Below are 19,392 nucleotides of genomic sequence, written 5' to 3' on the forward strand. Positions count from 1 at the left end.
TTATTCTTTTCAGTATGTTCACATGCAATTTATATATTGCAAGAATCATGCAAGTGTTCCAGGATGCTATTTCAAGGTAAGCATTACAGAGAGACAGACAAACCTAGTGGATCTCTGTAACGCTTACCTGGGAATGGCAGGGAGTGTGTTGCCTATGGAGCAGCTGCCATTCCCAGAAATGGGAGAAATTCACGTGCAAAGAAAAGTTACTGGACTAGGGCCTATGGCTGCAGGGTTCCTTTCGCACTTGAGAGGCCATGTTAATCCATCTAAGAAAAGCTGAGAAAAGTCTCACAAAGAGTAAGAATGTCATCCTAACACATACAAAGAGAAAACTACATCTGAACTTGAAGTCAGTCTTTCACTTGCATTATTTAATAATGATTCCACCCTCTTAAAATATCAACTTAAATATCTGATATGTATCCAACTAGCAGAACAGAAAGGAACCATTATGAATAATCTGGATAATCTCTAAGGAAATTAAAAAACACACAATGCAAAGGTTGAATGTATAGCTTCAACTTTAGGTGACTGTATTCATTTTTTGAAGGCAGGGGGGAGACAACAAAATAGAAGAATGTAGGATTACGAACCAGGTAAGATTTAAAAAAACAAAACAAATTTAAAAACTAACCCACCAAAGACGCTTGCTATATTGGTATAAAAAGAAAATTTTAGTAGCTAGGTTAAAGCTAATTTAGCAGCTATTATAAATTATGAATGACCTGTTCAGAACAACTTTTGATTTGAGGGACCAAACATTAAGCATATTTCTGCTTCCAATAATGGCAGCTGTACAGAGAAGCTAACCAGTCCTTATGATGGAAAGCTGCTGCTACAAGGAGAAATTGTGAGCTTCTACTCAGCATTATTTTTACCAAGAGGCATATTGTAAATGGATCAAGTGTGGAAGACCTAGCAATATTGGCTCCACCCCCTGACACAGGCAAAGGGCTCTTTAACCCACTGCTCCTCCGGGTGATCAGCAAAAGAGGCCTGGGAAGAGCTATCCCCTTACAAACTTCAACTGCCCCAGGGTACTGAGCTGCTGAAATGGTCTTTTATCATTGCTTGCACTGTCTTGCATGCAATAACCTAGTTTGACCATTCTGTGTTATCTGTAACTTCCCAATTGTAAGTCTGGTACTGCAGAAATGGTGGTTTCACATCCTAGTTAAGAAACCAAGATTACAGTACAGTTCACACATTTGGAACTAACAGGAAACTGTGGTTTAAACAAACCATGATAGAAACAATGAACTTAAGCACACACTGGAAAGAGGGGAGAAGATGAGGGTCAATGATAGCTCTCAGCTTAATATTGGTAAAAGTCGTTCTTTTCTTCCTTGAGGGTGAAAGACCTTCCCATTGATGTAGAATGGAATACCAATCACTGTCAGCTAGTTATTTTGTAATGCTCTAAGAAGGGTGTTTATTTTGAGGCAATTTATTTATTAAATCCCATGTTTCCTCAAGGCACTCAAGACGTTCACATTGTTCTCTCTTCTGTCTATCCTCATAGCAGGCCTATGACGCACTTTACAATGAGAGTATAGGGCTGGCTCAAAGTCACCTAGCACCATTGCCAAGCAAGGATATCTGAACATACATCCCCACAGTCCTATACTCCAACTATTCAACGAAGGTTGGACCATACATCAAAGATTTGCTGGTACTCAACAAAAGACAAAGCTGGTTCAAGACATAAGTCAAGGGTGGCTGTGTTGGGACTGAGGTGGAAGAAGCCTCAAGTTTGTGTATTTACTCCTTCCCTCTGGGATGGATATGAGATGGAAATCATTCCAACCTCATAAAACTGTGGTTAAACTTCACTATGGTTTGTTTGAAACAAGTCCAACTTGTTTCATTTCATGGGTTATGAAGTTGGTTTGTTTGAAACAAACCATAGCCAAGATTAACCAAGGTTGAAATAGAACACTAAATTGCAGTTAATAAAAAATGGAAGCAAAAGCTTCTCCTCACAACTGTGCTGCGGGCAGGTGACACAAAGGCTTATTGCAACTTGTTTCTGTCATGATAAACCAGGAGGTTTACCATAAGGACTGATCTGGCCCAAAGTTATATCAAAACACTTGCCCCACCAGGATGCCAATTACAAAAGGTTATTGCAAATTGCAGGAGATGGATAGAATCAGATTGCCAAGTGTAGTTTGTGACTTCAAGGAACCTGTCAGTGAAGGAAGAAAAATAAAGACTTGAATTCAGGGCTGTGAGGTGTGTTTTATTCAATGTGTGCATACTGCATTAAAACCCCAAACTGATGACAGCTTCCTAGGAAGTTTCCCATTTTCACACACACTACTTGTTGTTATGGCCTTAATGGCTAAAATAATAAACATTTAACTAACACTTTTACTTTAACATCCTTCCCACCCAGTTTTGTTTTCCTTTTTTTAACTGAAAAGCACACCATAAAATACTGCACTATGACCAATTTGGCAAACACAAAGCAGTTGCCAAGTAACTTAATTTGGGCAATAAAGCAATCTGGCACCTGCAGAGTGGGCAAAGAAAAAGGGGAAATACTAACAGCTCAACATTTTCCAGAGATGGAAAAGCACATCAAACAAAGCTATGCAGGCTTCAAACTATATGACACAGGGTGGACCAACGTCTATCTTGCATGGTCTGTTTCTTCTTCTTCTTTACAGGAATCCCTGTATTTCGCTGCTGGGCTTTAAATTTTCAGAGGAAGAGTGAATTGCTCAGGAACTCCAAACCTCCTCCCCACCGACCACTTGAAAATTGCTAGGGAACTTAATTCTGCCTGTTGTTCAGCAACTGTAATGAACTGTGCTAAAAGCTACAGTGCTTTTTAAAAGACAGATGGAATTCAAATACAGTAAGAAATAAAAGAAGCAATAAAATACAATTAAAACCGAGTATGAATAGTACACAGGGACATGTGAGAAGAGCCTGCTGGATCAGGCCAATGGGCCAACCTGCAACCAGGGTCCAAACACCAGAGCACTCTCCCCTTCTGTGGCTTCCAGCAACTAGCATTCAGAAGCGTACTGCCTCTGAGTGGGAAGGCAGAGCTTCTGACATGGAGGCAGAGAGGTTATTGCCCCCTTTCCACTCACCACATGACTGACCTGATGAGCAGACCATTTGCTTTGTCCTCATCATGATGCTGGGCAATGGTCGAAACCTCTGCACCCTGAAAATCACCCACTCCAAACACACACAACCCTAGCATCTGATGAGCAGGAAGAGAGTAATGAGAAGTGCTTGGATACAGGGAAGATACTGAAGAAACCCCAGGAAACCAGATGCTGGCATAGCCACCCCTCAAGTTCCCTGGCACCACTGCTCACATGTGCTGCGTTCCAGGCATTTCCTCCCACTGCAGCCACCTTCTCTATAAGACTTGGAGCCAACATGTGCTTCATCCGCCTCCCAGCCCTAATCCTCAATGTGGAAGAGGACATAAGGACATGTGTGCACTTAAGCAGGCCTACTCAGACATAAGTTCTCTGGGCACAGTGTTGTCACTGTTCTGAAGCCCAGAACTGCATTTATTACCCACCCTCCCTCTTTTACTTCCAAACTCTTACAGGAACGGCTGGTTATCACCACTACAACACCTAACTGCAGTTTGTGTGAAAGAGAAGGCAGATGCAACCTCTTTCAGTGCTGTTTCCCAGAAGCTGCAAATGGTAGCAGCTCTAGTAATGCTGGTTCTAGCACTTCAGCCAATTCCACTGCGATTGGCAAAATGGGTGTGTGTGTGGGGCAGATCCAGCCCACCCTTTGCCACCACTGTTCTAGAAGCACTGAATAACTTGCTGTCACTTCTTCTGCCTGAGGTGAACAACACTGCCTGATGTGTTTCTTTAGGAGCAACACTGATTGCAAATAATTGCAAAAATTTGGTAACAAAAACAACCTATAAGATACCATTGTCAGAAAGCATGTAATTCTACTAGATAGAGGAACTACATACAGATTTAAGGACGTGATACTGTAGTTTCCTGAAATGCAAGTCCGTGATATGCTGCCTAGTAGATTTAAGCCTAATGTAAAAATAAGCCTGCCTGGAACAAACGTTTAAAAATGGGTTTGAATTGAAATTATTCTAGCTGCTGTGCTCTGAGTAGCAAAGCATTGAACATACTGACTGCTGCTGCTGCTGCTGCTGAACTGCCCTGGCTATTCATCCATGCCAGGCTCTGGGCTGGCAGGTCACATCCCTTGGCAAACTGAGGTCAGTTAAGTTTTCAAAGCCTGCCCACACATGGAGATGCTTGGAAACATATGCGAATGAGCTTGATGCAAAACCAGACAAGCCTGCAATTAAGCCTGTGTGTTCAGCTGATGTTTACACATGGGCTCTACACAGCTGGACAGATTCCACTGGCAGCAGCTTGAAGGTTTGTGTCTCTGTCTTGTCATAAACACAGAGATCAGGAGACGATTTCCAACAAGAGATTAGCTTTGGGGGTCAACTGTAAAATATAGGCTCCTCCAGGAAGAAATAATATGAAGGAAAACTGCATGGGAATGAATACAACAGAGCAGCAGGGGTGGCTAACCTGTGGACCTCCTGGTGATGTGGGACTCCCAACTCCCTCCAGCCACTGCCAGAATAGCCAATAGCAAGGGCGGTGAGATATGTAGTTTCGCAACTGGTTAGTAACCCTGTGTTTGAGAGGTGCTTTCGTCATGAAGTATCCACAGCATTCTTCACAAGGGCAGCCAGTTATTTAAGAGGGAGCATCTGGCAGACCGAAGCGTGGGAAGTGCCACTAGCTGTGAGCCAAAGAGGTCACAGAATCATGTTCAACTCCCACAGGTTTCAACAGATTAAAAAGACATATGTTCAGGATTCCAGCCTAGGTAAATTATATTTCCAAATGAATTGTCATTTTATAAAACTAAGCTGCTACAAATGAAAAGCCTGCAAAAAAAAACCAATCATGGGAAGGTTTACCAATTACTGCATGGAGTCAAGGCAGTGCACAGGCATCTGCATGTGTACTAGAGCTCTTCAGGACTGCTCTTCTTACGTGTCCCCTGAAAAATCACTCCTCAAGCTTAGGGGGGACTTTTGGGAGAACTGTTCTGAGGCACGAGGCACCATGACCTTCTGAAAAGCAGGATCTCCCACCCTTCATGCAAACGCTTTGCAGGCAGGCAGGCAGGCACAGGCCTCTTGGGATCCCAGTCTATAAAATGAGCAATTTAGAGATCCAGGCTTTCTTTCATTTTGCCAAACTTCTTAGGACTCAAACCTGCATTGCAAATTAAGCTTTCCAGCTGAACTTTCTTGAAACAGTCTGTTAATTGAATGGAAGTAAGATAATACTGCTCTGTTTTCCCCAATCTGGAATACATTAGCCACAACTAAGATTAACCATAAAGGTTTGTTGAACTATAGGATAAAGTATTGGCCCTTAATACAGTTTGCTATCTAAACCAGCATACACATACAACTTGCTCAATTTTACTTAATGTACCATATTTTTCCGTCTATAAGATGCCCCCATGCATAAGACGCCCCCTATTTTGGGGACTCCGGTTTAAGAATATGGGGGGGGGGGAGATGGCCCCCATGTATAATATGCCCCCCAATATTGGACATTATTTTTAAGGGGGGAAACCTAGTCTTATCAATGGAAAAATACGGTAGTTTAAATTTGGAATTACCCCCATAACCACACCCTTCTGTGCTCACTGTCACAAAGCCTTTAGAAGCAATGCACCTCATGGATTTCAAGGACAGGGGAAATGCCATTTTCTGACAGTTTCCCACTACAACGATAGTTCCAAATAGTGGTTCAAATCTGTTAGTTATTTTAAGCATGAGCACTACAGAGATTAATAGAACAGTATTACTGGCATCTTCCAATGAAAGCAACTAGAGTATACAAGGTGCTCATTTTCTGCCCTACAAGGAAGCACAAAATGCTGCAATTAACATGGGTTTGCCACCAAAGATGGCAGGCCAGTGTAAAGTTCCTCCTCCTTCATAACATGAAGTGCAGATTATTCCATTTCCCAGCATCTTACTATGAATTTCCTCACATCACACTTGCTGCCGCTGATGTAGAAATACAGTGGACAAAGGGTCAGTTGTATTACAGATGTGGAACTGCAATGTGTACTGAGGTAACTGGGAAACTAACATTCTCTTTTGCGCAATGCATTCTCCGCCCTAGGGACAACGTTAAAAACCCAAAACCAAACACTCACCACATTATGCACAAAATGGGCCACATCACTCTACTCTGAATTCACTCTTATCTATAGCAAGAAGTTACTAAACACCTGCTTTGTTATCAAATCTGGAACCCTCCGGTTATGAAAAACGGAAGTCTAATGCCAGCTTCCGATTCACATAAAGATTACAGGTTAAGATCTGTACTTCAGTTGACTGGAGGATGGGGGACCAATGCAAAAACCAACCAACAACCTTGCACAACTATTATCCTAAATGAAATACAGGATTAATATATCACTACAGTAACTACTGTTGGAGGAAAGTTAAAATTAAAGAGCATTATTTCACATTATGCTCTTTATACACCTTTAGCAATATTCTTGTCAGAGATCAAGATACCTTAAGAAGTTGTTTTCCAATTGTTGGGCTCATCTTTTCATCCACCATCAGAATAACTATTCCCCTATCATCCATGCCTCGACGTCCAGCACGACCAGACATCTGAATATATTCACCTGAGGTGATCTGAAAGAATAACAGAATTAGACAAATAGGCATATGTGCAAAAAGAAGTCAAGGCTCTCAGTCCAAGTGGGAGGGAAGCTACATGAGGGATGAGGCAGGAGGAGGGGATACAAAGGCTGAGTAAGAAGCTATATTTTTAAAGCATGTTTTACATATAGGAAGTGACTGCGCCAACAGTATTTCAGTATTCCAAAAGTAAGGTTACTAACAGAGAGAAGGGAGAAAACAACAGAAAACTGAAGCAGCAGTCTTAAGGTTTGTGAAGTAACAAAGAACTGGTGAAACAAAGCGTGTGTATAAAAAAATTAACGGAAGGCAAAATCCAAGCAACAACATAAATTTTTGGAAACAATGCCTTTAGAATCAGCAACAAAGGAAACCCTGAAATTAAGCTCAGCATGCTAATGGTTGCTTTCTGTACTCAGACTGATGGGTCATAAACTTAAGTGACTTCAACTACAGTGGTACCTCGCAAGACGAATGCCTCGCAAGACAAAAAACGCGCAAGACAAAAGAGTTTTCCCTTTTTTTAGTCGTTCTGCAAGACGAATTTCCCTATGGGCTTGCTTCGCAAGACGAAACATCTTGCGAGTTCTGGCGAGTTTGTTTCCTTTTTCTTAAAGCCCCTAAGCCGCTAAGCCGTTAATAGCCGCTAAGCCGTTAATAGCTGCTAAGCCGCTAATAGCCGTGCTTCGCAAGACGAAAAATCCGCAAGACGAAGAGACTTGCGGAACGGATTAATTTCGTCTTGCGAGGCACCACTGTATGTGTTGCAGCATCTTGCTTATCCAGAATGTTGTATCTGCTTACCCATCGGAAATCCTTCCCATCAAACTTTCGGGCACTTGTGAACAGCACTGTTCTTGCCGGCATGTTTATTCCCATAGCAAAAGTCTCAGTTGCAAATAAGGCCTACGGAAGCAAAGCAATGAATAAGAACAAAGTAACTCTGTTTTGGAACATGAGATGAAGACTGAACTAAATTTCCCTGCATTTGGATGGTCTATAACCCAAATTCAGAATAAAGCTAGGCAACTGAAGGCTCAGAGGCACCTGGCTACCAGATGCTTACTACCTGACCAATGTACTACCTCTGATCCCAAGGATATATCTTTATTTGCCATGCGCTTCTGTATCAGAACAGTAACAGGCAGAGGGCCCCTTAAGCTATTCTGTAGCATGGGCAACAAAGAAAGGGAGAGGTGTCTGTTAGTGAGCAGCTGGCTTGAATGTGAGAAAGTCGCAAAAATTAAGTGAAAGGATCTGTCAAAAATTCTCTTGCTCTTCACGTCAAGGAGGAAGTTGTAGAAAAACACTTGATTCTTACAGTGTTCGTCAGCAAGAATGTTCCTCCAGCTCTCGCTCAACTCACGCCTTTGGCCCCTTTGCAATATTTGTTGCTGAGTAGGACCTTACAATATTGCACATTAGTTCAGTTCAGAGATAAATGCCCTGTCCATAAGACTGAATGACAAAACCCAGCAATTAACAGTTATAAAGCTCCTAAAAAGCAATTTATGAAGGAATTTGCTGTGGTTTTTAATTTATAATCTGGTGTTTCATGGTCGATTCTGTAGTGACAAAGATCCAATGTGTAAGGACACTCGTAAAGTGAAGGGAATTACCAATACATGCCTAATAGTACATACCTTGATCAATCCTTCAGAGAAAAGTATTTCTATGGTTTCCTTTAGAATAGGAAGCAACCCCCCATGGTGGATTCCAATGCCTCGCTTCAAAAGTGGAAGAACATGCTCAACCTGAGAACAAATATGGATCACATATTTCACTTGCAAAAGAAGGGATCAAGATTTACAGATTTATCAGGCTTGTAAGTAGTCACTTGCCTAACTGCTTGTTGTAAGTAAGTATTTTCTCCAGGCTAACTGAAAGGAGGATTTACAAAGACTGTCTAATTTTTTTAGTCCACAGGTCACTAATTTAGGCATGTGTGGCTACATGAAATTCAATTTCAGTGAGCTAATGTATTCATGGATTTCCTTGTAAGTCTAAAAGAGAGCAATCTAAGAGTCAACTCTTACATCCATTGAACACATCATCAGAACTTTGCTTTTCAAAGCAACATAGTTTTGTCTACATTGCCTAGGATTACAGTTAGGCCATTCAACATGATAGAGAGCTTTATTTTTCTAAACTCATTTATGTATGTTAAGATGGAAACAGATGTTGGACATTACTTTTTGGTGGCCATGTAGCATAAACTCACTTTAACGTCCCACTTTCAAAATGCACAATAATGGTCTGAGAATTCTGAACAGTCTTAATTATCCTTAAGCACTCACTTGAGGAAGTTTTTTGTCTTCATCAGACAAACAGTCAATTGCATTATTAAACACTTCTTCAACCATCCTTTTTTCCTCATCTGAAAAAAGGAAAAATTTCTGCATAAATATTTTTGTTTTATATATAAAAAAATCATGCTTGTAACCCAAAGGATATAAAAGTACCATCAAAAAGCCCACTAAAAAAGGTCCTATGTACAAAATAACTTGACTCATAAATAGTAATGGGGATGTGGGATAAATTGGTAAGATATTTCTCTTGCCATGTTACACAGCTCAGAGGCCTCTCTGGGTTCTTTAAAGAACCCTCAACACCACACCCATTATAGGATTGTAAATACAGGCAACATAAATAAGTCAGATTCTGGCACTTTTAATAAGTTTATATAAGAATTCATTAAATGTTAATTATACGTAACAAGAACATTCAAAAATTCTGGGATCGACCATTTTTTTTCATCTGTCAAACAATGAAATGTTGGAGAAATCATTAAAGAATTGGCAGATTACTTTTCTCTTCTGCAGTCCAGCGTTTGGTGGCAAAAGAGCTCTCCTGGGAGCATGACACATATAACTCTTACTGTGGAAAAGGAGTGTGCTCCCGCAATGCTCCAAGCACACAAAGAGATTCAAACGGTAATTAGTTTACTTAAATAAAATTTTACGAGTAACGTGCATAAATTAAAAAGACAATTTTATTTTGCAAACTGTACTACTGTGAAAACAGACACAGAGTTCTTGCACGTTGCATGCCAAAATCCACAGTAACATGATCCGAACTCTGTGAGTCAAGGGGAAGTTTCTGTCTTAAACAGCAGTTCCATATTCTACAAAGCAAACTGCTTTCGAATCAGAGGAAGTCTCAAAAGCCATGTTTTTGGGAAAAAAAGAGTTAGCATACTTGAGACTAAGTGTTGTGTCCAACTAAGTTATACTCAGAAGAGACCTACTGAAATGAATGAACCTATGTTTATAATAGACATTCATTTTAATGAGTCCATTCTAAGAGGAACTTAGTTGAATACAACCATAAGCAGCTTAGATCTTGGTCGTTGTTAAGTAAACCATCTATTAGAAGTATATGCAGGAAGAAGTTAGTACACACCTGTATTGAAGTCCAGTTTTGTCATCTGAAGAGCATATGCTTCACAATCTTTCTTACTGAAACTGAATATAATTACTGGTTGAAAGTTTCTTTCCATTATCATCTTTACAATCTTAAAAACATTTGACGGACCTACAAAGACAGCACAGTCAGAAATAAGTATAAATGTTGTGGAAGGATAGGAGGCAGAATATATTAATTTTCACTGCTGTTTATCTCACAACACATTTTGCACTGAAATGTTTATACCCACCTTTTGTTCCTCCTTTTCTACCTTTTTGGTCCCCTTTAGCTAAGTCACCTGCATCTCGAAGGACTTGCATGGCCGTGTTAAAATTATCTTCTCTAAAATCACCCTGGGGGAGGGAAAGTGAACTTTATTGACATGTAAACACTACCATCCAAATGCAAGAGAGGTGTCACCAGGTTCAGAGAAATCCCAAGGTTTGCAGAAGTACAAAAAAAAACCCACCTCAGAAAAAAGCCCACGGACAGGGGAACAACCCAAAAAAGCCCATTGAGCACTGAGCATGTGCAGTAGCCACTGTATCCCAAGAGGTTGTTGGAAGAGAAAGGTGGAAATCCTCATCCCACAGAAACTAGAAAACCCTGTATTTTAAAAATCACAGCATAACTTACACAACAGCACAGCTCCCTAGAGCAGTGTTCCCCAACCTGTGAGTCATTAACTGCAAGCAGGATTCAGGCTTTATAAGGAAATCCAACATAATGACTGCTTTTAGTCCTTAATGTCCTTAAATGTCATGATGATACAACTTGGTTTTGATGGCACATTATAATGTGCTGTTGATGCTTGTAAAGTTGCTCTCTGGCAGCACATCCAGTGACAGTTCACTGTGCGAGGGCCTTGTGGCAAACCGAGTTAGTTAATAGCTTAATCAAGGGTGATTTGAAGTTTGTTTAGTCAAAATTTGTCCAATGCTTTTCTGCGGAGAAGCTTGAGTGGGTGTGAAACCCATTTGCAACTGATGTTACAAAGTGGTCTTTAGAAAAAGAACAACTCATTGAGCTGTCATGTGATAGGACCCTCAATTAAATTTTTTTAGATGTGAGGTTATAAATAAATAATACTGAGCCATCAGGCTGGGTTTCCCCAGGCACTCTGAGCAGCTGAATTATCTGAATTTTGGCTTCATGTTAACAAAACTACTGAATACCCTGATCTTGCTGATGGAGCAACACCTGTGATGCTGCCATTTGGTAGTGCATATCTTTGCAAAGCAGGGTTTCCAGCAATGACTACTATGAGGATGAAATACAGCAGCAGGCTATGTGTTAATAATGACCTGAGGCTCTGTCTGACAGTCATCTAACCCCATATTGACCTACTCATTGGCAAAATGCAAGCTCAGCCATGCTACTCATGCATGCCAAAATAGCCCATTCAGTTTGTTATAACGAACGCTGTTTGTGAAACTCTTACATTTTTGGAATAAAATTTTAATAGCTGATGCAATCAATGATTGGTGTTCCTACATTCCCATAAAAACTGCGATTGACTTTGCAAGTACTATCATCTTTCAACAAAATTCCACATTAATATGGGTGCTAAGTAAAGTTTTGCTTGTGTTACTCAAGTAATGGTTATAAAATAGGCATGCTTGCCATTAAAATACATGAAACTGATGGTTGTCGAAGACCCTAGCTCCAAAATTCATGTGACTATAAATCAATGGGTCACTATTCCAAGTAAATTTGGACTTGTGGTCACCATACTGAAAAGGTTCGGAACTGTTGCCCTAGAGACCCAGGGCAGTTACAATGAAAATGTATCATACACTCAAGAGGCTGAAACACTATCATTTTATGTAAAAACAAACAAACAAAAAACCCTTAACAAAGAATTCAGCCTTAATAAGAAAATATGATCTAATATTTAAGGGGCCCCACACTGTAGGATTATTTGATACAAAAAATACCAAACTAAACCAAAGACTCTTGCTATATCTTAACAGAGGAAGTCCTTTTCCTAGCGCTGATCCCTACTAACCAGGCAGAAGAGGGAGTTATTAGCAAGCCTGGAGGAATCTCAAGATTTTCAAAACACAAAAATATTTTCAGCTTTCTGTTCTTCTATGCTGCGTGGCAAATCATTTTGGAAACTAGGAGGGGTATTCAAAAGCAGACTTTGCTATGACACAAGTTTTATGCGCCATAGATGCACATATGGCACAAGTTTATGCTTATGGATCAGTATCTGCTGTTCAATTTTAAAAGTATCAAATATCGTAGTGGGCTTTCACAAACCCTTGGATGTGCCTACTGGCCCTTATTCTTCACCCCACATCTTTCATTTTTGCATTTTACATTACAAGTACAGGCATCACCAAAATCAATCGAACAATTCCTTACATTTTCATCAACTACAAGATGGAGTCCATCTCCCCCTGCTGGGAAGATATAATGTTGCAGCGGAGTGGGTCGATAATCTGTGTAAATCACATGACAAGGCTGGAAGAGAGAAACCCATTATTTACAAAATTTATAGCGCCTTTATAAGCAGTACACAGTGTATTTGACATGTTCTATATTACAACCAGCTGAGCTAGGTTTTCAATACAGGCTTCTCAACAAGATGAATGACTCCCTTCCTGTGAAGGCAAGCTCAGTGACAGGATCTGCCCATTACTTGAAGTTAGGGACAATTCCTGGTTCAGACATTATGTAAAAGTGAAATAAAAGGCTTCTGAACTCCTCCAAGGGGGCAGGGGGTGATGAATGAAAGCCAGGAGAAGGTTGGGCTCATTCACATAGCCCAAACCACAGTTTAACATCCAAACAAAGTCACTGAATTAACTAGAAACTTCTGAGGCATCATTCTCTAGAAATCACTGCCTTCTAATGCAGTATGATTCCAAAAGTTATTTCACATATAGAACTTTACCTGTTTGTGAAGATGGCATATCCATTCAGCAAATTGGCGTGCATTTGGAATAGTGGCAGAAAGGAACACATAGTGAACGTTGTCTGGGAGTAAAATGATGGTTTCCTCCCATACCACACCACGCTCTAAAAACAGGAAACCCACAGGAAACGTTATAAGACACATTATTTCCATCTGATTTCTGCATGCATGAATCCATACACAATTAGCAAAAATGCAATACCTGAATCCCTCATGTAATGAATTTCATCAAATATAACCCAAGCAACTTCACGCATGACTTCAGAACCTCTGTAAAGCATACTTCTCAAAATCTAAAAAGAAAAATAAATTTCAATTAGGAAAGAAGACTGTGACATGGCCACTGCCATAATTCACCTTCAGCCCACAGAACAATGCATATAATGCATTATAAACAGGAATAAATACATTGACCAAAATCTAAGCCCTATTTACAAATAACACTGTGATGCAAGATTTCTTTAAGGCTCAGGATCTAAAGTGAAATTTCACGAATCCTTTACTTATAAAGGATTGCAACTGCTGTGAGTGCTGGAAGGAAGCCTGCTCCTTCCTGCAAGTCCCATTTCCACCTGGCCCAGGAGGCGGGGCCCAGACTCACAGCCACTGAGACACTGCTGGAACAACTCTTGGGTTGGGGCAACCAGCTAAAAAGGTTTAAAATGTTTTAAATGGTTCTAATTTTGGCTCCTATGTTTTGTTTTTGTCAGGTTGGGGTTGGTTAAATGTTTAGTTGGGGCTGACGGTTATTTTAAGTTGGGTATAACTGTAAACTGTTATTATTGTTATCATTATCATCGACTTTTATTGCGCTAGCCATAGGCCATGGCATCATTCAGAAAAATAACAAAAGGAAAAACTGCAATAACCATGAAAATCATCAGGCACCACACATACAGTATACACCATGGTCACAACTACTAAGATTCTTTGTTGCATAAAATAGAATAGCAGAAGATTCTCTAGTAAAATGTGCCAAATTAAATATCCAAATCCCTTTTGCAGTTGACTGCTATTTTATCTAGTTCTTTCCTCCTGATCTTCTTAGCTGCCAACACATAGAGTGCTACTTTACAAGTTACAAAGTCATCAGTATTGCTCAGCAGCCATTTCACCCTTTCCACCCTATTCAAGTGAGTTCCATTCGGAAACAGGGGTTTTATGAATCAGTCTTTTGGGTCTATATATAATAGGCACTGCAATAAATAGTGGCACAAGTACTCCACACAGGGTTGCCCATACAGACAAAGTCTCTCTTCATAATGTATTTAATTTTTATTAATTAAATTTTTATTGTTGTTGTTGTTATTATTATTATTATTGGTTTCTACTGATTTGTTTGTCGCTTGTATAGGATATTCTCTTTTTTATGTTTTGTTGTCGAACATTTTGGGAGTCACAGATTACGTTCGAGAACCAAGTTTCCATTGTATAATATAAAAATAGTTGCTATATGGGAACTTAAGAGTACAGACAAGGAAAGGTGCCATGACAGAGGGAAGTTAAAATGGTTCAGCATAGTATATTGACTTTTCATAGTTATTTTTGCTATAGACAACTATTTGTTTTATCCTCAATAACACAAATTGGGTATTGCACACTGTAATCCTAAACGCACTTACTAAAGGGTAAGCCCCATTGAACACAGTGGGACTGACTTCTTCGTAAACATAAATATGAGCCACCAACACTCCAGCAGAGAAAACCAGTGTCAGGACAGGGTAACTCCTAGACAAACTTACCTCCGTTGTCATTACAAGACAAGATGCTGTTGGATTGATGGTGACATCCCCTGTCATCAGACCAACATCTTGAAATTCTTCATACATCTCACGATATTTTTGGTTACTGAGAGCTTTGATGGGACTAGTAAATATCACGCGCTGTTTTTCCCTTAAAGCTAAAGCGATGGCATACCTGCAGGGCATATGAGATTGAGCATTCATTAAAATGCTATTGGATCTATCAATAGATTTGTAAAGGAGACACATTTAGAAACAAGCTACAGGCTGAAATCCAATAAATGCAAATAGTAGTCCAGTCAATGTAAAACAGGAGAATGGATGAGAAAATCTCAAGCATTCCAATTCCATACTCTGCCCCAAACACTTAAGAGCCTAAGAACTGCAGATCTATAAAAATAAACAAGAGACACAAAGGATCAGATCCAGACTTTACCATCAGTGAACAGAAAGTTGTCTTCTGTCCACAGAAAGCTTTTGACCCAGTAGAGGGATCCTACTGGTGCCGATGGGGAATTCTGTGATTCCCCCTCCCTCTACAACCTCCAATGCCACCCCCAGCCCTCCAAAACAGTGTGGGAGGTGATACTAGGGACTGGCAAAAATCACTTTCCCCTTCCTTCTACTGGCAGCCTTCCAAGAAAAAATATTTTGGAAAACCGAATTAATTTTTACTTTCCACCATTGAGTATTTTGGGATAACTTACAATAACCCCCCCCCCGGCATTTATTTTTAAATTCATCTCAGAATTACTTACTCTGCACACACTGTTTTCCCTGCTGATGTATGAGCAGACACCAGCACCGACTGATTGTTATCCACACACAGAATAGCTTCTCTTTGAAAAGCATCAAGAATGAATGGATATTCCTGGGGGGATAAAATCAACACATATACCTTAATTTTTGTCAAGTATCTTCGTAGAATGTAACTTTGTATTAAAATTTTAGAACAACTGATCATAAATCACTCCAATGTTTCTCCTGAATTCATTATAGAGTGGAGCCTTTTTATTTTTATTATTATTAGAAAAGGCTTTTCACGTATGTACTTCAAACTCCGAAACATAGGAAACTGCACTCCTGATACTAATCAACACAAGCTGGCACATTTCTGCAGACTGTCTTGACATTATAAACACTGTACATCTCTTGGGATACTGAAATGAATGCAACTGCTAAACTATGGAAACTGATATCCCCATGTATGAAGGAAATTACACTTAAAAGACCACTGTGAAGAGAGCTTTGCCATCTTGCTTGTCTACATGGAATTTATGACTAGCTCAAATTGAAAAATAGAGCACTTTTGATAAACACATTATCACTACCTAAAAACCACCATCCTAAGACTTCTGTTGTCTGTTAACCTTCTTCTAAGAAGCTGAATTAATAGATTTTGCTATACTTTGTGTTAATGAAGAACCACACAACAAGAATGTGAATAAAAACCTTCACCCAACCCATAAGCAAAGGAAATATCCCAATGCTAGAATGAGATCAAGAGTCCCAGCTAATAATATTATTGCTATTCTAATTCCAATGTTAAACTGAGCTTTCCAACCAATTTTAACAAAAAGGCTGGTCAAGTGAAAAGTCATAGGAAGCTGCCTTATACAGAGTAAGACCACTGCTCCATCTAGCTCCATACTGTCTACTCTGACTGGCAGCAGCTCTCCAGGGTTTCTTTTTTTTTTGCCGTTAAATTTTTTTTATTATAGTCCAACATCTAAAAGACACATATACATTATTAATAATGAAACAAAACATGGGAAAAAAACAAAGATAATAAAATAATTCAAGAATCAATATACAATCTTTACGTTCTTTGACTTCCCACCACCACGACGTGACCTCTATCTCAACAATATGTACAGCAGTATCTTTTGCTAGTCGTCGTGTTCTACCTCCGTGCCCGTCTTGGCTGATTAGGGAGTGTCCAGATGTTGCGCGGACCCCCCTGGTTGAAATTATCAATTTGTCCCTTGACACGGGGACATTCCCAGGGGAACTGAAGGAAGCAGTGGTGCGTCCACTCTTAAAGAAAACTTCATTAGATCCCTTAGACCTATCCAATTACCGCCCAGTTTCAAATCTTCCATACCTGGGTAAGGTAATTGAGAGAGCGGTTGCTGAACAGCTTGGTAGGTTTCTGGAGGAAACATCGGCATTAGATCCATTTCAGTCCGGTTTCCGTCCTGGTTTTGGGACGGAGACGGCTCTGGTTGCCCTAACAGATGATATCCGTAGACAACTGGATCGAGGCGGGTCAGGACTGCTGATCCTTTTAGATTTGTCAGCAGCCTTTGACATGGTCGATCATGATCTTCTGGACCATCGCCTTGCAGACGTGGGGATACAGGGCATAGCCCGTAACTGGTTGTGCTCTTTTATCTCTGGTCGGGGACAGAGGGTGGCACTAGGGAGGGAAATGTCGTCACGCCACTCCTTGGTGTGTGGAGTGCCGCAGGGCGCAATTCTCTCCCCAATGCTTTTTAACATCTTTATGCGCCCCCTTGCCCAGATTATCCGGAGCTTTGGGCTGGGCTGTCATCAATATGCTGATGACACTCAGCTCTATCTACTGATGGATGGCCACACCAACTCGGCCCCTTACACACTGACCAGATGCTTGGAAGCTGTGGCTGGATGGTTTCGTGGGAGCCGATTGAAACTAAATCCTTCGAAGACAGAGGTCCTATGGCTAGGTCGGGATAGCATGGGGATGAGGGACCAACTCCCTTCTCTTGCGGGGGCCCAATTAGTGCCATTGCCTTCCGTTAAGAGTTTGGGTGTAATCCTTGACGCCTCCCTTTCCATGGAGGCGCAAGTCACAGCAACAGCCAAGGCGACATTTTTCCACCTTCGCCGCATCAAGCAGTTGGTCCCTTACCTTTCCCGCCCCGACCTGGCCACAGTGATCCATGCGACAGTCATCTCCAGGCTTGACTACTGTAACTCGCTCTACGCAGGGCTGCCCTTGAAGCTGTCCCAGAAACTCCAGCGGGTACAGAATGCTGCAGCGAGGCTCCTCACAGGGTCTCTGCCATGGGAGCATATTCATCCAGTGCTTTTCAAGCTGTACTGGCTCCCGGTGGAGTACAGGGTCAGATTTAAGGTGCTGCTTTTGACCTTTAAAGCCCTTCACGGCCTAGGACCCTCGTACCTACGGGACCGCATCGCCTTGTATGCCCCACGGAGAGCCTCAAGGTCCATAAATAACAACACCCTAGTGGTCCCAGGCCCTAAGGAAGTTAGATTGGCTTCAACCAGAGCCAGGGCCTTTTCAGCACTGGCCCCAACTTGGTGGAACGCTCTGTCTCTTGAGACCAGGGCCCTGCAGGATCTGATCTCTTTCCGCAGGGCCTGTAAGACAGAGTTGTTCCGCCTGGCCTTTGGATTGGAGCCAATTTGATTCCCTCCGCCCCCTTTTTCTTTTTTCTTTTCCTTCTCCTGCAATGAGGCTCCATTTTAATATTTTAATGTTCCATTATTTTAATGTTGTATTTTATTTTTGTTTTTAAGTTGTAATCACTCATCTTGTTTTTATTATTGCTTGTAAGCCGCTCTGAGCCCGGCCTTGGCTGGGGAGGGCGGGGTATAAATAAAAAATTATTATTATTATTATTATTATTATTATTATTATTATTATTATTATTATTATTACCTCGCGGTTTTTATATTATACCTACTGTGATTTTGGTGTTTCCTAATATCGTCTCCATGTATGAAAAGAATTTGTTCCAGTCATTAATAAATTTGGTATTTTTCTGATGCCTAATCTTTTGCGTCATTATTGCTAGGTCAATATATTCAATTAGTTTGGTTTGCCAGTCCGTAATTGTTGGAATGCTGGGTTTTTTCCAGTTCTGCGCTAACAGTACCCTAGCGGCTACTGTTGCATACTGGAATAGGGTTTGGTCGTCCTTATTGATCTCACTCCCGGCCATTCCCAAGAGGAGTGCCTCGGGTTTTTTTGGGAAAGTATACTTTAGCATCTTTTTTAGTTCATCATAAACGGAGCCCCAGAACTTCTTTACTTCTTCACAGGACCACCACATGTGGAAGAAATCTCCCTCTTTCTTTTTACATTTCCAACAGGACTTATCTCCGTTTTTATACATTTTAGCTAATTTTGTTGGGGTGATGTACCAACGGTACATCATCTTTTCCATGTTTTCTCGGAGGCCGACACACGCTGAGAATTTCATATCCTTAGTCCATAATTTTTTCCATTTTTCATATTCTAGGGGGTGTCCTATGTCTATGGCCCACTTAATCATAACCTCTTTGACTTCCTCATCCATAGTATCCCAATCTAGTAGTTGGTTATACATTTTAGTTAGGAGCTTAGACTTCCCTTCTATTATTTCTAACTGGAATTTGGATTTGTTTTTACTCATTCCAGCTTTTTTATGTTCATTCCATAAGGAATTAATTTGGTGGAATTGTATCCACCCCGCTAGTTTATCTTTTAACTCTTCGTAGGGTCTAATTTCCCATCCTTTCTCAGATCTTTTCAAAAGTTCAGCATACGTCCATCTTTTACCTTCCATATTCACTTTCTTGATTACTAGAATGTCTATGGGTGACAGCCATAATGG

General features: G+C 40.6%; 1 protein-coding gene across 1 annotated transcript in view; it reads right to left on the reverse strand.

The window, feature by feature from the left end:
* The window catches only part of MTREX (Mtr4 exosome RNA helicase), a 43,840-nt gene that overhangs the window by 18,773 nt on the left and 5,675 nt on the right, over positions 1-19,392 (reverse strand). Inside the window, exons 5-15 of the mRNA XM_081212715.1 lie at positions 15,547-15,659; positions 14,789-14,963; positions 13,249-13,339; positions 13,026-13,150; positions 12,494-12,592; positions 10,374-10,476; positions 10,121-10,252; positions 9,016-9,095; positions 8,362-8,472; positions 7,523-7,624; positions 6,587-6,712 (exon numbers count right to left, since the gene is read on the reverse strand). Of these exons, the coding sequence (XP_081068841.1) occupies positions 6,587-6,712; positions 7,523-7,624; positions 8,362-8,472; positions 9,016-9,095; positions 10,121-10,252; positions 10,374-10,476; positions 12,494-12,592; positions 13,026-13,150; positions 13,249-13,339; positions 14,789-14,963; positions 15,547-15,659 (1,257 nt within the window). The remainder of the gene's footprint in view (positions 1-6,586; positions 6,713-7,522; positions 7,625-8,361; positions 8,473-9,015; positions 9,096-10,120; positions 10,253-10,373; positions 10,477-12,493; positions 12,593-13,025; positions 13,151-13,248; positions 13,340-14,788; positions 14,964-15,546; positions 15,660-19,392) is intronic.

This window comes from Podarcis bocagei, assembly GCF_964188305.1.
Source record: "Podarcis bocagei genome assembly, chromosome: 11".
Lineage (NCBI taxonomy): Eukaryota > Metazoa > Chordata > Lepidosauria > Squamata > Lacertidae > Podarcis > Podarcis bocagei.